Source organism: Typha angustifolia, chromosome 13 (genome assembly GCF_048772165.1).
Source record: "Typha angustifolia cultivar Huaian chromosome 13, ASM4877216v1, whole genome shotgun sequence".
Lineage (NCBI taxonomy): Eukaryota > Viridiplantae > Streptophyta > Magnoliopsida > Poales > Typhaceae > Typha > Typha angustifolia.
Window position 1 is genome coordinate 15,401,743 of NC_133251.1, and position 18,711 is coordinate 15,420,453.

Here is an 18,711-nt window from a genome sequence, read left to right on the forward strand (position 1 = left end):
CGCGGCTGGGCCAGCTAAATTGGGCTCCGAGTCAATCTTAGGAAGCCCAACCCAAGCCCACCTGGAGTTCCTCTCCTGGAAGGCTGGAACTCAAGTTACATAAATATTTCCGAATTTAAATTCCAGTGATTTAACTTCTAAATAAAATAAAATTGCAAACGCAGATCTAACGTACATTTCTTGTTACTTTGCAAGTGTAATGCATCCTGCAAATAGAAAACATCACACACCTGCTCCAAGGAAAATATATATATATATATATATATATGATAGAATTCAAGGAAGACCTTGACTGGTTAGTTAAGATCTAAATTTAAAAACAAATCAGTAAAAGACAAGCATACATGCCGATTAACTATTTGATTAAGATACTTATGGAGTCATGAATGTCGCCTATAAAAAGTTTCTTATACTGCAGTAATGGTGAAAGATAGAACATGCACCAAGAAGAGCAAGATTGAAGGATTTGGATTGTCCTGGTCAAGCAAGACAACAAGCGAAGGACCAGAGTTGCATAATAAAGATCAAGCATATGGTAAGCTTCTTAGATCTCAGGTGCTGGAAACATTACTTTCAATAATGAAGCATATTATGACATATGAAAGAGAATCTTATACAATCCACATACACATCCTCCAAATTTATGTCATCCTGAATTGCAGACCTATCTCCACTGTAAGCATGAGTTGCACTTGGTAGCTCTCTCACAGCTGCTCCAATAAATGTCTCATTAAATTGCTTGCTAGGGAGGAATAAAATTGAGAATTGCTTGGTTGTGTGAAACTTTTTGTCCACTTATCACCTGGTACCTGATAAGTACACAAGAAATTTCTGAAACTATAAAACTACTTGATTTAAGATAAGTCACCTAGAAGCACATAGGATTGGAACTTTAGTTACATATACTGAATCAACATAAATGAAACAAGTATAGGTCTTCTAAAGGTTTTTCTCATTACAGTATATATGTTTATCTTTTGAAAAATGAAACTAGACATTTTATCTGACTTCTTGTGGACAGAAGAATATCCAGATACCAGTTGAACTTCGGTTATCGGTTCATACCGAGTTGGTCTTATACTCCATCCATGGGCAAACAGATAAGTAAAAGATAGTAGATAATTTAGTAAAATTGTCCTAAAGAAACTACATATCCCAGCTCTCTTAGCAACTGATACTGCAACATCCTAGGAAGTTATTGCCCAATGTCAAAATTAGGCTGTGACAACAAGTATATATACGATTTCCATAAATGAATATATACAATTTCATAAATGAACAAAAAGTCCTCAAACATGGCTGCATTGATAGTTTGTGCTAACATGGAATGCATAATAGTAGATGGAAATGTTGCCGGATTTAATATCTTATCTTGAAATTTCTAGATGTGACAAAATTGCTAATCATCACATGGTTAGACTAAAATTTACATAAAATACCTTCCTATAAGCATACATCCTTGAACTGGTAAAGTGAATTCCAACAGCAAGTATGTCACAGTTATTGTTTTCATGGTGAGGTAAAGCATCATATTTGTCACCTTCACAGACTAATTCTGGGAGACATATGTAGGCAAGAAATGTTGGATTTTAGCTAGCAATTTTCTCTTCAAATAATTAATTCCAACCAAGGCAGCTGTAACTAGTCTGTCCACTTCCTCTTCACACTGTTCATATACAATGAAGATAGTGAACATGCATGTCAACCCTGCATTAATAAATAGGTTAGAAAGTTGACAAATTTTTACAACATCCAGATATTAAGCTCAGGGTCAATTTATTACCAGCACCAACCAATACTGCCAGTGAAAAATGGAACAGCAACTTGAGGAAATATAAAGAAGCAGCTGCCTGAAATGAGAAAGCAGCTAGTGATCACATATCAGTTTTCACTTCTCAGTTTATTTACATAAAAGCGTTGTTCATGATAAATAAATTAAGCTTCTTCTCTTGGATCCACTGCTACCACGAGTTATCACAAGATTGCTATCAGGGAGAAAAGGAAAAGAAGAATCCCCACAAATAGCATTACAGATGTGCAAAGATCATAAAAGGCCTTTTATCACTAACCTTAAAAAGGAGTTCCCAATCATCACCTTTGGCCAGTACCTTCAACAGATAAAAACCTTCATTCCATATGGAAGCTACCAAAGTGAATAAATTTCTCATGGTTGATTCTGAGACTTCAAAACAAGCAGAAGGTACCTTCTCAATTCTCATACCAAACCTGCAAAGAATTTCCTACTACGAATTCAGATACCAATCAAGAATGGTGCTCCTAAATTTAAAAGAAGAAGAAGAATATTTATCTAGATCAAGGATGCCAATATTTGAAATTCCAAGGATCTCTCACTTGACGCTTTCACCTTCTTATCAATTGTGAGGAAAATAGGAAATATTTGAACCTGGGTGCTAATCAATCACAGACTACAATTTGTAGCACATTGGTGGAGCTAAACCACAGGGAGGATCTATGAGCTTCAAGTTCATCATCTATGAGTTTGAGGTTTTTTCACGGAGTATATTTTCTACCAAAGTGTGAGAAGACTAGAAGAGCTTCTACAAATATCCATGTGCTAGATTATATCAGAGATTAATCATTGAGCACCATAGAGTTGAACTAAGTTGTCTACATTGACATCTACATCAATAGAAGGAGTTCAAGAGTTTAATACACGTCGAGTTAAGAACGACACAAATATAAGGTGTTGCATGTTAGAGGTGAGAATAACACGCAAAACCTTCCGGTTGCAGCTGATATGTTGTCCTAATACATTAGTAAAGATAAGATAACCAATCACATGTGAGGATATAAAGATTTCTCCACTCTTACTAATTCACCCAAGTGTAGACATATATAAAGTTACTAGACCTGCCAGCTTTCTCAGCTATCAACAATATTAAAGGATACTAAGAAAAGGAATCCCAATTATGAAACACATAAATTTTGCCCTGCCCTCTTGTTCCATACTATTCTTGAGTAATTCATTATATTTGCAAGGTAGAGGCAATCCTTCTATGGATAGATATTCACTTCTTTGATTATAAATTTCATGAGACAAACTATGATGTCTAAATGGGAGAAAAAGGAAGAAATCATCTGAGATAAAATAAACCTAGAAGAGAGGGTGGAATAACAAATGTGTCGAATCTTTTAGCAGATGGGGAAAGTTGGCTGCATTCGTGGATGCCACAAAGACAAGAAGCTTCACCAACATATGGAGACTACTTCAAGGTGATATTTTTTAGACTTCTGGAGGTTGCTTTTCAATTGTTCCCAGCAGGAACACTGAGGATAAGTATCTGGTTCCTAGAAAGAACTGGTGGTAGTTTGGTTATGCACGTTCATAAGTATTAAAGATGCCTTATATTGATCCACTGACCAACTTGGCCTTTCACAGGATGATGCAGGCAAATATGTTGGCTACAGATGAACTAATGCATTCTTACATATGGAAGGTTACTGCACAATAGGCATTCAGAATGAGAAAGATTTCAAAGACTAGGGAAAATTTCTAGATAGTCATGCCGAATTGTGAAACTTGTACCTACATTGATGAAGGTAAGATCCCATGGATAAAAAGAGTGACCGAGACCAGCAGTACAACTTTAGCAGCTGATGATATAAAAGTCCTTCCAGAGAGCAGAAACCAGTAGAACATCATAAACAAAATAACCAGAGAAGCAAATGTTTTCTTCTCATCTCTCCATAGTAATATATTAGCAGCTGCAAAATGGAAACTTTCTAAGTTAACCAAAAAAATCAAAATGAGATTTCTTTAGATAGAACATCTCTAGGTAGTTCAAAGGAAGAAGTTACAAGAAATGCATAAGAAATCACCGTAAGAAGAAACTGAAAATATAAATGTTAATCTCACTAATCATGTTGCTGAGCTAACAAAGAAATAAATGTTCAGCATTATGCAAACTAAACCCACCTACTCCACTGCCTAACACTTGATCTGCTTTTGATGCCTTTAAATCCCGTTCTCTTGAAAAACTAGAATTTTTTGCTAGTTCTGAGAATGAATCAACTGTTCGCGTGACACCATCCTGTATATTCATCAATAAGAAAACAATATCAAAGGAAATTTCACTTTAAAATTACTTCATCAAAATTTATATAGTTCTTTAAGAAGCAGATTTGTGCATATATGCATCAAATTGAAAATTTTAAAAGTTAAAACCATTCCAGAAATTTAAAAAAAAAAAAGCAGTTGTGAAAGGTTACACATATTTCATGTATCACAATCTTGATGCTTACTGCCAGATAACTAGAACACTTCACTTCTTACACACACAAAAATAGACAAGAGGAAAAACTCATCATATTGTCTCAATGCAAACCAACAATGGTCCTCCTAATAATGCAGGAAAAGACTGTTATTTCCTCAGGCATAGGTTACTTGTTTCCTAAAGTGACGAGGAAGGATTATGATATGAAATAGATTATCAATAAGTTGAAAGAATAGCATATGGAACCTTAAAGGAAAATAAAAAATTGTAGCAAAGCAAATCTGAGAAGCATGCTCACCTCCAATGATAAAACTGGAGAGTACCCGAGTAGTCTTTTAGCATTAGAGCAACTAAAAGTTCTCGTACATGAGAGAGCATGAACAATAGCAGGAGAAACCAGTGGACCAGGGGTTTTATATAAACCCAACTTATCTTGAATCAGTTTGGTGAGCACAACACCTAGCAGCACAAGCTTTATAGGAAGATGTATTGTGGGCCTGGACATATCAGATATTATCATCTTCTGATAACAGCCAACTTGAATTGAATCGTATGGGATGCAGAAAAATTAATGGAACTTTAATGGAACCAAAAGTACACAATAAGACAAATTAAATAAAAGGACATAACAATATTTGCAAATCCTAGGAATAAGACCAATTTTCAAAGGCATTAATCAGTTAATAAATCCTAAGAAGTTGACATTCACTCTATTTGAAACATGTTTGCAAATCCTACAAACTATAGAAGTACATAGCATTGCTGAATCAACTGAAAAAAAATGTAAGCTTCATTTTAGGAAATCAATGGAGAGAGGTTCACTGAAAAGCATCTGCAAAATGCACATAATATTGTTTAGATTTCATCATTTTTCTTCTAGGGATCACTTTACATATAGCACTCTTTTTAATGATTGAATTCACAATTCATAAATCCAAACACAAAAATAAGTGACAAAGAAAACAGCATTGACAGTACTTTAATTTTATCAACAACCATAAGAACATAAAGAGAATGATGCGTCTGAAGATACCTCTGATATCCCAAGCCTTCTAGTATGCTGGAAAAGAACTCCCAAAATTTCACTGGTTCATCATTAGTAACAAAGAAGGGCTGCCATGCAATAGTCACAAACCATCATGCATCAGTCCCGACAACAATCAGCTAACGATGAATATGAAACAACAAGATGTCACATATCTTCTAATACAATACCTTTCCAGCAATGGAAGCTGAGTCCGATTGTAGAGCTCGTTCAGCACAAATGTTGGCATGGACCACATTCTCCACATAGGTAAAGTCACACATATTTTGACCACTTCCTACAATAAGCTGAAACAGAAAGAATTGTTTCTTCAGGAAGATGCTATTACTCATAGCTCTTACAATAACCAGAAGATTACAACCGGTGCAGCATGGATTTAACAATGGCAGTGGCATCCCCAAGTTCAAAAATAAATATCTAGGGATTACACTGCCTTCTGCCATTAGTTATAATGTATTCAAAGTCAAAATCAGCAAATCAAAAGCAAAATCTAGATACTCGGACAATTCAATGGTTTGGCTGCAATCTACTTCTGAAATAAAACATCAAAAGATGCATATTAATTAATTCTGTCCCACATTAGAAACATACCTTACCGCAGACTGATCTCGCATACCCAACAAAAAATGGCAAAATATGTGAATCCCCGGGTCCAAACGGATTACTCGGCCGTAAAGCACACGTCCACATCCCATCCACTCCATTAGCGCTCAACACCATCATCTCTATTTGCGCTCTCAACTCATTCAAAACATCCTCAAACTACAACAAGCCAAAAGAAAGAAAGAAAGATTCTTTTTAAAAAAAAAAAAACCAAAAATAGGGTTAAAATCCAGTTTTGAAAACAATCCAATATACAAAATCCCATCAACCTTATCAGGGTACGGCAACGACTCATCCCCAGAGCTGATCTCCCTGACCCCATCGAAGACCACGTCTGCGGAGCCAGTGTAGACGAGCCGCCGGACGCCGGCTTCGCGGCAAGCGGAGATCAGATTACCGGTGCCTCGGACGCCGAGAGAGTGAAGTGCGGCGAAATTCTCCAGTGAAGCGGCGGCGGATGTGGTGGTGGGGTCAACGTGGAAGACGACGGCGGAATTGGAGATGGAGGAGAGGAGTTGGGTCCGGTCGGAGAAGTCGGTCTGGAAGTGGGTGACGAGAGAGGACTGGGGCGGGTCGGATGGATCGAGCGGGCTCGTATCCGCAACCCGGACGACCCAGTGGCCAGACGAAAGGAGGGAGGAGACGAGGAAGCGGCCAAGGAAGGTGGAGCGGCCGAAGGTGACGGTGCACTGGGTCGGGTTTTGGTCGATCAGAGGTGAACAGGGATCGGAGATCGCCATTGGAGGGGTGAAGGGAGGACGGAGGCCGACAAGAATTGTGACGTTACCTACGGTGTTTTCGCTTGTTTTTCACGGCGTCTTTTTTTAACCTTTTATTTATTTTATTGATACAAGATATAAAGGTGGAGGAAGCTTTTGCTCACAGCAAACAGCTTGGAATTAAAATAAAAGGCTCATTTTCTATTTTGTTCCAAAGAATTACTTCAAAATTGAAAAGAATTTTGCTCAAGAAAGAAGAGAATAAAAATAACAAAGGAATGAAGCAAGAGTAATGGTGAAGTATGATACAAAAGAACAAAAAAAAGTTTCTGCAAGAGTGATGATCAATGATGCATTGTTCTCTGCCTGAAGTAAAAGAGTATAGAAGAACAAAAGAAAATTAAAAATGAGATGCATTGTAAAGTATCCAAATGCAAGCATTAATAGGAATATCTCTCCCTGGCCACTAAGGGTAGTGGCCAGTGGGGGTAGATCATAGGTTGGTAAAGACCAATAAGTGAAACGCAAAGAAAAAGTTTGATAGGTAAACTACATCAGCCACTGCACCACCAAAACCACTTTGTCCAAAAGGCTGGAAAAGGAGTTTCCTCCCATATGAAGCATGAAGAAGAATAAAGTAGCAATGTTTCACTAGTACATCAATATAACAATTATAGCATATAAGTGAAAAAAAAATAGTACCTCTGACAATAAGAGAAGGTTATGAATGTGAGAGAATCTCATTAAGATTTGCTCCACTCCATAAAGTATCTCCAGTAAGCAAATTTGGTAGTATAGTACATACAGTAATTAATGTTATATAGCTATCGACAGATTTGGATCCGGTTCACTTTAAAAATGAGTACTATATTAGAAGTTATCTTTCGCCTTTCGGATCACACCCAGGGCTTGTGCATCACTTGCAGCAGCTGGAATTTTCAAATTTTGCCGTATCTCTGCACTGGAGGTGCGCAGGAAAGGATTACACTGCTTTTCTCTCTTTAGTGTTGTTGGAATCTACAAGCAGCAAATAAGGTGGAGTAAACATATGGCAGAAGACAAAAAAACTGTTCTCATTTTTACTTCCAGATTACTGAATGTAATGTTTCTACTGCTGACAGAAAGGAGTTCACATGCTCCAGGAATCGAAAGGAAACAACTTAATTATAGAAATATATTGAGTAGAAAATATTAATTACTAGGATGTCGGGAGATACATGGAGGGACTCATAGTTATTACCGTTGGTAGTTTCTTACTGCGGAGATTAGCTACATCTGCTGCATATTCTTGGAGTGCTCCATTTTCAGGTTCTATGGACAAGGCAAACCTCGAATTACTCTGTCAATAAGGAATGTTGTAGCATTTGTTATAGCAGGAAGGCCATATAGAACTTCTAGACTTGAAAAGAAGGTTTTCCCACCAGAGTATATTCATGCCCACAATATATATTCGTCTCATCTGGCAAAGACATAATCCTGCCAAGTGAAGAAAGCATCTGCAGCAGAAAAATATGTTAGGAACACGGTAATGGATTCAACTTCAAATTTAACAAATCTTAATATGCTCTTAATTTTAGAAACAATAAATACAGATATAACTCCTGCAGTTATTTTATATCTAGATTAATAGAAATTTTTTTTTTGTTGTGTATGTCTGTGTGTGTTTATACCCCTCATAAGTCCCTTATTTGCTTCCAACAGCTAAATGGACAACCGTTCACTTTCATCTAGGGCCAACTTCAAGATGTAGACTCTCTCGTCTCTGGTCTTCCAGTCAATGAGAGGCTTTAAATTTGACTATTACCAATCTTCTTTTTATTGGATAACTTTATTCGGTCTGTATTATGTCTATTCTCTGGCGAACATATACTGCACTATATCTGGTTAAGATGCAGGCAACATGATGGCATTCTGGTTCATGAATACAAGTGCTAGAGGTAAATAGATCATTTCAAAAATGATAGCAACTAGGTGTAGATATGTTAGTACTATCATATTACTAGTCAGAAATGAAAAGGACAAGAAAGGAATTCTAACCATTAGTCAATCAACTGAAACATGAAAAATCACTCCTGAAAGTTTCTTAGGGTGCAGATAGAAACATTAGGTTGTCAGACAAGAAGATATATTCCATTTATTTTAGCAGATGAACATTACCATCAGTATGAAGAGATGGCGGTTAAATTTCTTTCATTCGGTGAGACAAACCTGCTCTGGAGTTCCTTCAAAAAGCTTTCCACATGACAAACTAAACAAGGTGTCCCCTGTAAATATTGCTCCACATTCAGGAAAATAATAGCTCACATGACCTGCTTAAGATGAAGCAGACTAAATTCAATAGAGGGAGAGAGAGAGAGCTCAGATAGTGGTTAAACTTTATAAGATAATGTCCAGATATTTAACAAGGTGCAAACTCTGTGTTGCTACTCCTTGCAACTTGCACAAGCAAAAGAAATCAAACAACTTCAGAAAGGTTTTCTGATCATTCATAACTCACAAAATTAAAAGAAAAAGTGACAAATATCCATGCATGCAAAGCTCAGGAAGATGAAAAAAACAATCTGGAAAAAGTAGGAAATTTATAGGAAAAATCAAAATTCATCTCTTTAGGTGCCTCTAAAGACTTTATACCGTTAACTATAATCATCACAACTACTAGGGTTTGACAGCAATCAAATGTTATAAGAAATACTAATTCTTGCTATTTTAAAATAACTATATCATAGAAAGTATCCAATCAAAATGGTTGCCAAGTGGAGTCAAACAGAACTAGAATACTTCTATTTATCTAATACTGCGCAGATAAATACCATGAGAAAAAAAGTAGTACATATTTTTGAAAGTTGTGGATGTTGCATAAAATTTAACCTTTAGTATGCCCAGGAGTTTCAATTACAAGCACCTGATGACCTGCAAACATCCATGTTTCTCCATCATGAAGAGCTATATCAATGCCAGGAATTCTATCTTTATCCTTGCTAAAACCAACAACCTATATCAAACTATGTTAGTCAAAAGGAAAACATGTAAGAAAGAAAAACTAAAGGAAATAATATAGTTATTACTTCCTCAACATGAATGCTCCTATCTAGTGTAGCACGAATAGGCATTCTGTAACGTAAGTGGAAATTGTACACTTATACATACTATGGCAAAAAAAGAAGAGATATGTTGGTTTATTATATGAAAAAGTGATATTCATTTGCCAATGAAAATACACTCCCTTTTCTTTTGCCTAGATGTAAATGGTTAGATCATATGATCAGAATGACAGAATGGTTGGTTAATCAACAGGCACAACTCTCTGTATTTTTCCCATGAGGTACTATAATTAAGATATGACATGTCAAACTACTAAGACAATACAAACTCATCTGCTCACCATTATGCTGAGCACCTTCATTTTTAATGAAGGTCATTCAGAACAAGAATGAAAACCTTACCAACATTTAACAATTGAAAAAATGAAGCCTAGCAACGAGATATTGAATTGTCATAAATAGAACTCCAATCTTTCTCAAAAGTGAATAAAGCAAGGTACACAAAGAAAGATCAAGTGAGTAAATCATCAAATAATCTAAGTACATAGCAAAAGAAAAAACAGCTGCCATACCTTTGCACCATATTTTGCTTTCAACTCCAGGTTGCCACCAGTATGATCATAATGATGATGAGTATTTAGTATATATGTCAAGCTCTGATTCTTCCCATGCAGTGCATTTATAACTGGCACCACTTCAGAAGGGTCAACAACACCAACTGTACCCGTATCCACGTCATGCAAAAGATATGCGTAATTATCTTGGAGGCATGGCACCTGACAAAATTACAGAAAAGTGCAGTTAAATCTAGCACGGGCAACGGAAAGCTGGGAAGATAAGAAAGTAAGAAACTAAACACTTTATTAAATAAAAGAATAACACTAGAGAGCTACAGAAAAGGATATAAGTGAGTTGGTAGTTCAATTGGAAGGAAAGGTAAAAGTTCATTTTCATCTGAAATTTTTTCTGCTTTTGGTTTGAAGATTAGTGAGGCTAGGACATTTTGCACAAGGAAGTTAATAAGCGGTCCTGTTCAATGATCACTACTTTCCACTGTCTGTAGTAACAAAATCCCACATTGAGCAGTCCCTACACTCTTAACCAGCCTATGCTACAAGAAATAGTTTTAGCTGGTTACGACTGGCAAGTACAAAAGTTAGGTCAGGATATTTATCTGCAAGTTTCCATTGGATCATATACAAAGATATAATAGTTCAGATTTACTAGCTTCTCAAATTTTGAGTTCAACATAATCGAAAAAAGTTTGTGCACATATGTAGAAAGAAAAAGTAAGAAATTAAACATCAAGAGATTCAATACTCACAAGTTCAATTTGCAGTGATGATGCCACGTTAGTTATATTGCACAGACGCCGGGCAGCACCAAACAAATGACTCACTCCACTCAAATTTCTCATATGTCGAGAAAATAGAGTGTCTATACCATAAGGCTTTCCAAGCCAATGCTTTCTCATGGTTGACCATAGGCATGGTCGCGCTCTCACCTAAAAATATGAGCTTTATCATTGTTCAATGAGGATTTTTCTTGAGTGGATGAATCTTAGATAATAGAGCCACCAGTTAAAGTTTTAGAATAACTTGTTGAGATTTTCTGAAGAAGAAGATAGAGTTTATTTGAGTTACATACATAAAATCTAGTAGGATTATAATAAGCAACTCGGAAATAAGAAATTAGTCGATTGCTGACAAAATGGTAGCTTAAAATCAAAAGTTTAACATAGGTTTTATAAAGATACCAACAGATTGCCCTGAAATTAATACTTCAACACTCATGTTAGGTTCCCAGGAAACTCAAGATATTAATTCTCTTATTTAAAGAACTAAACCAACTAAGTTCCAACACATCAAATAAAGATATAATTTAAATTGGCATGCACATCCAATTTGATCCGGCAATTCGTCAAACAAGACCAGGGCATTAACAAACTAAGCAAAACTAACAAACCCATCACAAAAGCACTACCAAGACTACAAATTTGGCATGCTATAGCAAGCTCTCAACTCCATCCTGATCGTCAAAACACTCCCTAATTCACAAACAATTCTACCCAAAAGTTGGAAGCAGGGTATGTCAAACAAAACTATAACCACAGTGGAATCCAATTCAATCGAAGCAGCACCGAGTTCTCAATCGTGAAAGGAAAAAAAAAACCAAAAGAATGATGGATAATATGGGGAGCAAACCCTGGAGGAGGCGCAGGGCAGAGAAGCCACCAAAGAGCAGGTCATGGAGAACATTGCGAGGGAAGAGACGACAGAGAAGTGAGAGAACTACCAAAGCTTTCCACCTCACTTATTTATTAGAACGCCATATGGATATTTTGCCCCTGAACTGCAGGTGGAAATCCAATAACCCGATAACCCGATAATCATAGCATCATGGTACGGCTTATGCACAAAAGAGCTTCAATTCCCCTTGAAGTGTAATCTCGTCTACACGCTCAAATCTACTCTCTGACTATTAGTATCCTTTCTCACTTCGTTAAAGGTGATAACGTTTTTATTTTATGTATAAAAGAAGTCAATCATATTAGCTAAGCAGAGGCACAAATACAACTTTAGATATGAAGACAGATATCGAGGTATTCCTATACAAATCGGCGATCAAATCAGAAGTTGCGATATGCTCCCACAACGAAGAAAATTTTTGATGACACTTTTGAGATCTAGTTGAAGAAATTAAAACGTTTGAGCATATTAGCATCTTTCATACTAAAAATAAGATTTAAGATTATACATATATATATTGCCCAATGCCAAAGGGAGCCTCATATATTAAGACATGGAGATCAAGAAGAAAATAAAGATGGCTAAGGAACAAGACCAAAAAAAAAAAAAAGACACCAAGCTTGGCTTTCATGTGACCACCAGAGATTCTGAAGTTAACACACAAATTGACAGTTGGAGTAGCATGAACTGCCTTACATAAAATTGTGTACTTTTGGTGAAGATCAAAAAGTTATTTTAGTCTTCTTCGGTACAGAACTCTTAATCATTGCCACAACAACAATTTGGAGATCCAAGTTTACCGTGTTCCTCCTGAATGCAGTAAGATACAGGAGACAAATGTCCTTACTCACGTACATTTCCGTACATAAATTTAGAAGTGGTTGAAGCCAACACTAATAATTCCTGATGCACTTAATTGACATGAAATGCAGCTCCGCTTCATGTCCCGATTGATAAGATAAATTTTGGGATCTCATAGTTCATCCTGTAAATGCGAGAGAAGCATTCAATGTCAAAGACAATTGTAAACACAACTGGCTATTAAATGTTGTAGAGTATCGAGTGAGTTTCCAAACTTACATGGTAGTCATCCAAATAATCAGGACGGTCACGCTGGCACAAAGTTAAACACAGTTAGAAATTGTGTGATTTTAAGTGAAAATATTACACTACCAAAGAATTAAGAGGGTTCGTTAGATAAATGCTTTTCACTAGCCACTTGTAAAATAGAATTGGAAGGTTGCTGGTCGTGAGCATTTTCAATGAATTAAAGTTGCTTGGAATTTGTAAGGAGGGAAGAACAAAATATGCAGCACATGGACAAGGTAACAGGATGATTATGCTGATACATTTGATAAGGAATTCCATCTACCGAAGGATAGAATAAATATACTTCAGAAATACAATCTGATGTGTGGGCACAACAATGTCTGTAATACTTGTGACTATCACTACTGTTTCATGCCTTCTAACTTCCTCAATCCAGAAAAGTGCAACATATTAGCAATGATCAGAATCTAGCATCCTACGCCTATAATAGTATTCAAAGTTTTAAGATGCAAACACTGAATAGATGACTTAGCAGAATAATAGATACTAGTATAAACCCTAGTATACTTGAGTGAAGAAAAAATTAGCACTGATGCCCAATTGTGGATAAAGAAGCTATCAAGAATTGATCTGCATCATTTCGCAATCGAATACGAGCTAAACTTAAAGATAATTCAAGAGAAATAACTAGAATAACTCAACAATGATAATGGAGTAAGAGAAGTTCAAATAAATGGATTGTGTGAAGCTGCTCATTTTGATTCAAATATTTGCAAGTTATCAAGTACAGTAAATGACCAATACCGAGCAACTAAAGAGAACAGCCAGAACAAAGAGCATTGTGGGAACATTCATGTTATAACTGGAATGAGATGGAAGGGCAGTAAGATGAACAAACCTTTCGATATCTCCCCTTGTATCGCTCCCTGTCACGATAATGCCGATCATGTCCCCTCTCTCTTCTCCGCCGTTCACCTTCTTCCCTCGCCCGTTGGGCTTCCTGTATAAAGCAAGCCATCACCCCTATACGTTTACATCTCCTAATGCTAAATTTTCTTCCTAAGCAAACATTGAAATGGAGAAAAATTCAAACAAAACTGTCATGATCATAGGTCCAAACCTCATCTTCTCTAGCCTTCCTCTCTTTCTCTGCTTCTTCAAAGGCCTCTTTCTCAGTCTGCAATGTTCAGTCAATGGACACAACTTGAATACAGTGATTTAAATCAGGAAAAGAAAAATAACAAAAGAAAGCGAGTACCCACCTCCTTATTTATTGCCCAAGTTTCCTCTGCAACCTGTTTTGCATACTGCGGGTCATCGCAGATCAGAATGTTGTCAAAAATTGAACCAGCCTTTACCTGTAGTATAGGAACTTGTAAGTTAAAATGTTGTCGGAATATATATTTTAAGATGTATAATCTATCTAAACAAAGTATCAAGAGAGGGTGGGGGGTTGCGAGAAAATCTTATGTACAATTCATGTTAACATTACCTGCCATACTTCAATGGCCACATATTTCAAAGGCTTCAGCACATAGAGATCTGGATCATCTTCAAACTCTGCCCAAGATGAATAGGATTAATAGGAAAGGGCGTACTTGCTAACAATCACATGATTCTGAAGCTTAGTGAAAGAAACAAGAAAATAGCAAAAGAGGAAAAGAAAAGGTCCATCAGTATGGCAAGAAATATAGTTACCAGAGTAACTATCAAAACATAACCATAAGATGTAAGGGAATACAATATTTACAAAGAACCACTTCTTTCTTGAATATTATTAAAACATGATCTGCTCATCTGAATAAGACATGATGCTTTCTTTTCTTCTGTGTGGACAGATAATTTAAATTTCCGGTTAACTTACCTGGGTTGTCAATCCATGGGATCTTCCATTTCCCCTTATAGTTTGGATTCTTGATTTTCTGAAGAGACAGAACATGTACTTGTGAGACATAAAATTTGTTCTCCAGCTGCTGATTAAAGTTTTCTCAAAAAGAGAGAGGGAACAAAGAAAGAACCTTGGGTTTCCATGGCCCCTTATATGCTGGATTTGGTACCTTTGGCGGCCTCCAAATTCCATCTTCATCTTCATCCCATGTCTCAGGCTGATAAACAAACATAACAGTCATTAAACTACAACTTCAGAAAAAAAAAACAGTTCCTGGAAAGTTCATTTCAAATGCCAAAGCATATGACCAGGTCGGAGGATAAATTGGATACTCTAGTCATTAAACTATAACTTCAGAAAAAAATAGTTCCTGGAAAGTTCATTTCAAATGCCAAAGCATATGACCAGGTCGGAGGATAAATTGGATACTCTAGTCATTAAACTATAACTTCAGAAAAAAAATAGTTCCTGGAAAGTTCATTTCAAATGCCAAAGCATATGACCAGGTCGGAGGATAAATTGGATACTCTAGTCATTAAACTATAACTTCAGAAAAAAATAGTTCCTGAAAAGTTCATTTCAAATGCCAAAGCATTTGACCAGGTCAGAGGATACGTTGGATGATCTTGATAACCTAGTACTAGAGTAGCCTCTTGATCATTTCCTGTTCTATTGAGGTTGCCTATTGAGAAAGGGTAACTTCATACTACTAGAGGAAATTTAAATACCTTTTTAGCCTTTGGATCAGGAATCTCAGCTGGAATTGAATCATATCCCTGGAGAGACAGGCAAAATGGTAAGAAAAAGAGCATCTTGTTACATGAGGAAATTAACTGTTATATAACAATCATCAAGCAAACCTCTGGCTTAATGGCATTAGGATCATAAATATATTCCCTGTCATCCCAGTCTATTGGCTGTGACAAAAGATAAAACCGCATAGCAATTAGAATGCTTTCTCTATAAATTATGCATGTGAAGATCTGTTCCAAAAAAAATAGAAGTAACCAACCTTTTTGGCATTAACATCCTTAACTTTTCGAGGTGGAAGGATATCCCAATCAGTATACATGCTTCCAGATTCCCTTTCTCGGTTATCAACCAGGAGACTATAAGAGGCATCAGGCCTAAGAATAAAGGTATATACATGTGTTAATTTGTCTGTCTCACATTGCAGATCCTTCTTGATAGGATAGTTCTGTCCCTGGTATGAAAGTATAAGGTGAAGCTTCTTTGTCTGTGTGCCACATATGTCAGGCCCAAACATCAAACTGCAAAAGAAACGAACAAATTGAGTGAGAGAAAAAAAAAGAAACACCACAGGATTGGAGAAACATTAAATAGGTAATATATAACCTCCATCAAAAGAAAGGTAAGGTATGGCAAAGAGTAGTATTATAGTCAGTTTAGGAAATAGTTCTAATATTGCTAGCATGTGCCATGTGTGCGTGTGTGTGTGTGCTAGCATATGCCTTTTCATCTACTTCAGATTTCAGAATACTGTACATATCAAAGTATGACTCTACCAAAGTTGAATATAAATTATGATGATGTCAACCCCTTAAATTGGAGATACCTTGAATTGGAAGGTAACTTCATGTGTGTGTGTGTGTGTAGCTTCTTTATGATCGTTCATTTAGTTTTAATCTGAACTATGTTCAGAAAATTATCTAACTAAGCAAGAAACAACATGAAATATTCAAGAAAAAGATTGATTACTTCTTATCTATAGCGAAGAGCCATGTACTTGCAATGTACTTCAAGGTTCACATACTTGGAAAAATTGAAGAATGTATTAGGCCATGGACTGATAGTATATGTGGATGATATAATACTTTACATGGTTACAGTTATTCAGATAAACATTAGTTGGCACAATTTAAAGGTTGAGTTAAAATTTAGATTTTCAAAAACCAACTATTGATATTACAAAATTACTTTTAGTGGACCGAAAAACATATCAGTAACACAACAAGAAACAAAACGAACCTGTATGGTGTGTCACCACCAAATTTCTTCTGATTGACATAGCCAGAAAGAAGCTTGATGTAACCTCCGCCACATTCAATATCCTGCTCAAACTTTATAGAGTACTGTAACACCAATGTCCTGTTCTTGTTACTGAATTCTGGGAACTTTGCTGATATGGCAAAATGCCTTGCATCTGTGGATGTCTGAATACCTATAACAAGTCCACCAGACAAGATTAAATCAGCATAAAAGTATAAAACCATCAGCTGTTGATGGAGCAAAGTGCTACTAATCCAAATTTCCTTTCCCTGGTAAGAGATAATACTATACTCTTTTATCAATGAGATCCTACATATATGTGGATTAATTTCTATGCATATTCAGTTCAAGAGGAATAAATTGTACATGCCTTTGTCATCTGGATCTCCTGCCCATTTCCCAGCTGTATGCTTGAAAGAACCAGCTTTCCCTTCACTCTTTTTCCAGTCTGATTTTACCCAACGGCTCTCCCAACCATCTTTCAATATATCAAAAAGAAAACATAAACATCTTAATCAGCTAATAAAAGAGGAAAATAACAAATTATGAAACATTATTAATAGACAATTTTATGAAACCAGAATTATAGGGGAATTTAGCCATCACAAATCAGCAATATTACTGCTCCATCTGCTACTCAGAGATCTTCTCAATTCCCAAATCTAAGAAACTCATCAGTATAGACGCATAAATGCTACAAACCACGAAAAGTTCTCATGGTATTCCTTTTGCAAAACACGTCTCCTAAAGATGGGATAGAATTAAAAATTTAGCCACAACTATGGCGTCCAAACAAATTCTTCCATTCAGTGTAAAGCTCAAACTGTAATCAAAAGTTAACGGTTATAGTAAGTTTCCACTACATGACACTAGTGAAGATTAATTTCCATAACGTACACTAAGTTGAGTCCTCTGCTGCACTTCAACTCGAAACACAAGATTCATGCCATAAACACACCGCCTTACGTGTTAATCTCAGCTACTGAATCGAATCATTTTACGGGGTGTCAGTATACAACGATCCCTCCTACCTAGAAACTACTGAACCCAGCTGCCCAAACAAAAATGAAAAGAAAATTAAAACAAAAATAAGTGAAAACCTGGTGTTAGTAAATTTCCTAGGTACCTTCATCTCCAATTCAACTCAACCACAGGATCCATACTATAAACACACCAATAGAAAGAGTACCCACTAAAATTAGATCGAAGCATCTCAAAGACCGACATCAATTAGCTATCAGGAGTAGATGCATATAAAGCAACTAAGGATCAAAGAATGGCGAACCATACCGTCGAATCGCTCCTCGAAGAAGACCTCGGAAGAAGAGAGCTGGATGAGGAGCGATAGAGAAAGCAGCGAGAAGAAGAGGCGGAGGAGAGCAGCTGCGATTGCCATCTCCGGCCGCCGACCGTGAGAATAGCGGAGTTAACTGGGGTTATTTGTAAAAGGCGGGGTTTCAAGTTAAGGTCTCTCGTAAGAACTTATTTACATTTATGCCCCTAGCAGGGAAACTGTCTGAAGATCTGAAAGGGCATTTCAGTAGTTATGAAATAAGAATATGGCATTTTGGGGTAATAGAGTCAACAAGAAGTCCGCGCTCGGGGAACTATCGCGAAACTGGGCTCCAGCGCTCCGTCCACTAAGACTCGAGAAAGGCGAACGTCAACTTGACTCGTTCAAAGACTTCCAAGTCCACGGCCTCATGTTTCTCAATGGTGGTCCCACATATGTGAAAGGGTGTAAATTTTGGGCCTTTCAAATTCTGTGTCTCATGGAAAAACCCCCAACTCAATTCCAATCGAGTTCGACCACGTCGGAGCACCCAATTGCATCGTGACACGGCGGATAATATTCGTTAAACCCTTTATGA

The 18,711-nt window shown here is 36.7% G+C and overlaps 3 protein-coding genes across 4 annotated transcripts; all 3 read right to left on the bottom strand.

The window, feature by feature from the left end:
• Window positions 1-510: 510 nt before the first annotated feature.
• LOC140773973 (3beta-hydroxysteroid-dehydrogenase/decarboxylase) lies at window positions 511-7,081 on the bottom strand. 2 transcript variants are annotated; one of them, XR_012106545.1, is made up of 11 exons: window positions 6,153-7,081; window positions 5,872-6,042; window positions 5,451-5,567; window positions 5,269-5,348; window positions 4,534-4,732; window positions 3,938-4,052; window positions 3,552-3,726; window positions 2,070-2,226; window positions 1,784-1,850; window positions 1,440-1,707; window positions 511-809 (listed from the first exon to the last, which is right to left on the bottom strand). XR_012106545.1 is itself a non-coding variant. In XM_073116774.1 (11 exons), exons 1-10 carry the CDS (start codon window positions 6,621-6,623, stop codon window positions 1,550-1,552), a joined length of 1,710 nt encoding a protein of 569 aa, XP_072972875.1. In that variant the 5' UTR covers window positions 6,624-6,984; the 3' UTR covers window positions 511-809; window positions 1,541-1,549. The 2 variants fall into 2 exon arrangements, 1 of the variants encoding a protein (XP_072972875.1); XM_073116774.1 differs by having other exon boundaries at window positions 1,541-1,707; window positions 6,153-6,984.
• Window positions 7,082-7,222: 141 nt separating this feature from the next.
• Window positions 7,223-11,958, bottom strand: LOC140773975 (probable hydroxyacylglutathione hydrolase 2, chloroplastic). The gene is made up of 8 exons (XM_073116777.1): window positions 11,848-11,958; window positions 10,968-11,147; window positions 10,216-10,419; window positions 9,471-9,594; window positions 8,811-8,911; window positions 8,024-8,098; window positions 7,843-7,941; window positions 7,223-7,619 (listed from the first exon to the last, which is right to left on the bottom strand). Exons 1-8 carry the CDS (start codon window positions 11,899-11,901, stop codon window positions 7,473-7,475), a joined length of 984 nt encoding a protein of 327 aa, XP_072972878.1. The 5' UTR covers window positions 11,902-11,958; the 3' UTR covers window positions 7,223-7,472.
• A 535-nt stretch (window positions 11,959-12,493) lies between these two features.
• On the bottom strand, window positions 12,494-18,290 carry LOC140773974 (calreticulin-3). Its single transcript, XM_073116776.1, has 14 exons — window positions 18,131-18,290; window positions 17,211-17,318; window positions 16,820-17,012; window positions 15,843-16,101; window positions 15,691-15,747; window positions 15,559-15,606; window positions 14,961-15,047; window positions 14,807-14,864; window positions 14,435-14,502; window positions 14,205-14,300; window positions 14,063-14,119; window positions 13,841-13,942; window positions 12,973-13,005; window positions 12,494-12,877 (listed from the first exon to the last, which is right to left on the bottom strand). Exons 1-14 carry the CDS (start codon window positions 18,234-18,236, stop codon window positions 12,866-12,868), a joined length of 1,284 nt encoding a protein of 427 aa, XP_072972877.1. The 5' UTR covers window positions 18,237-18,290; the 3' UTR covers window positions 12,494-12,865.
• Between the last annotated feature and the right edge of the window lie 421 nt (window positions 18,291-18,711).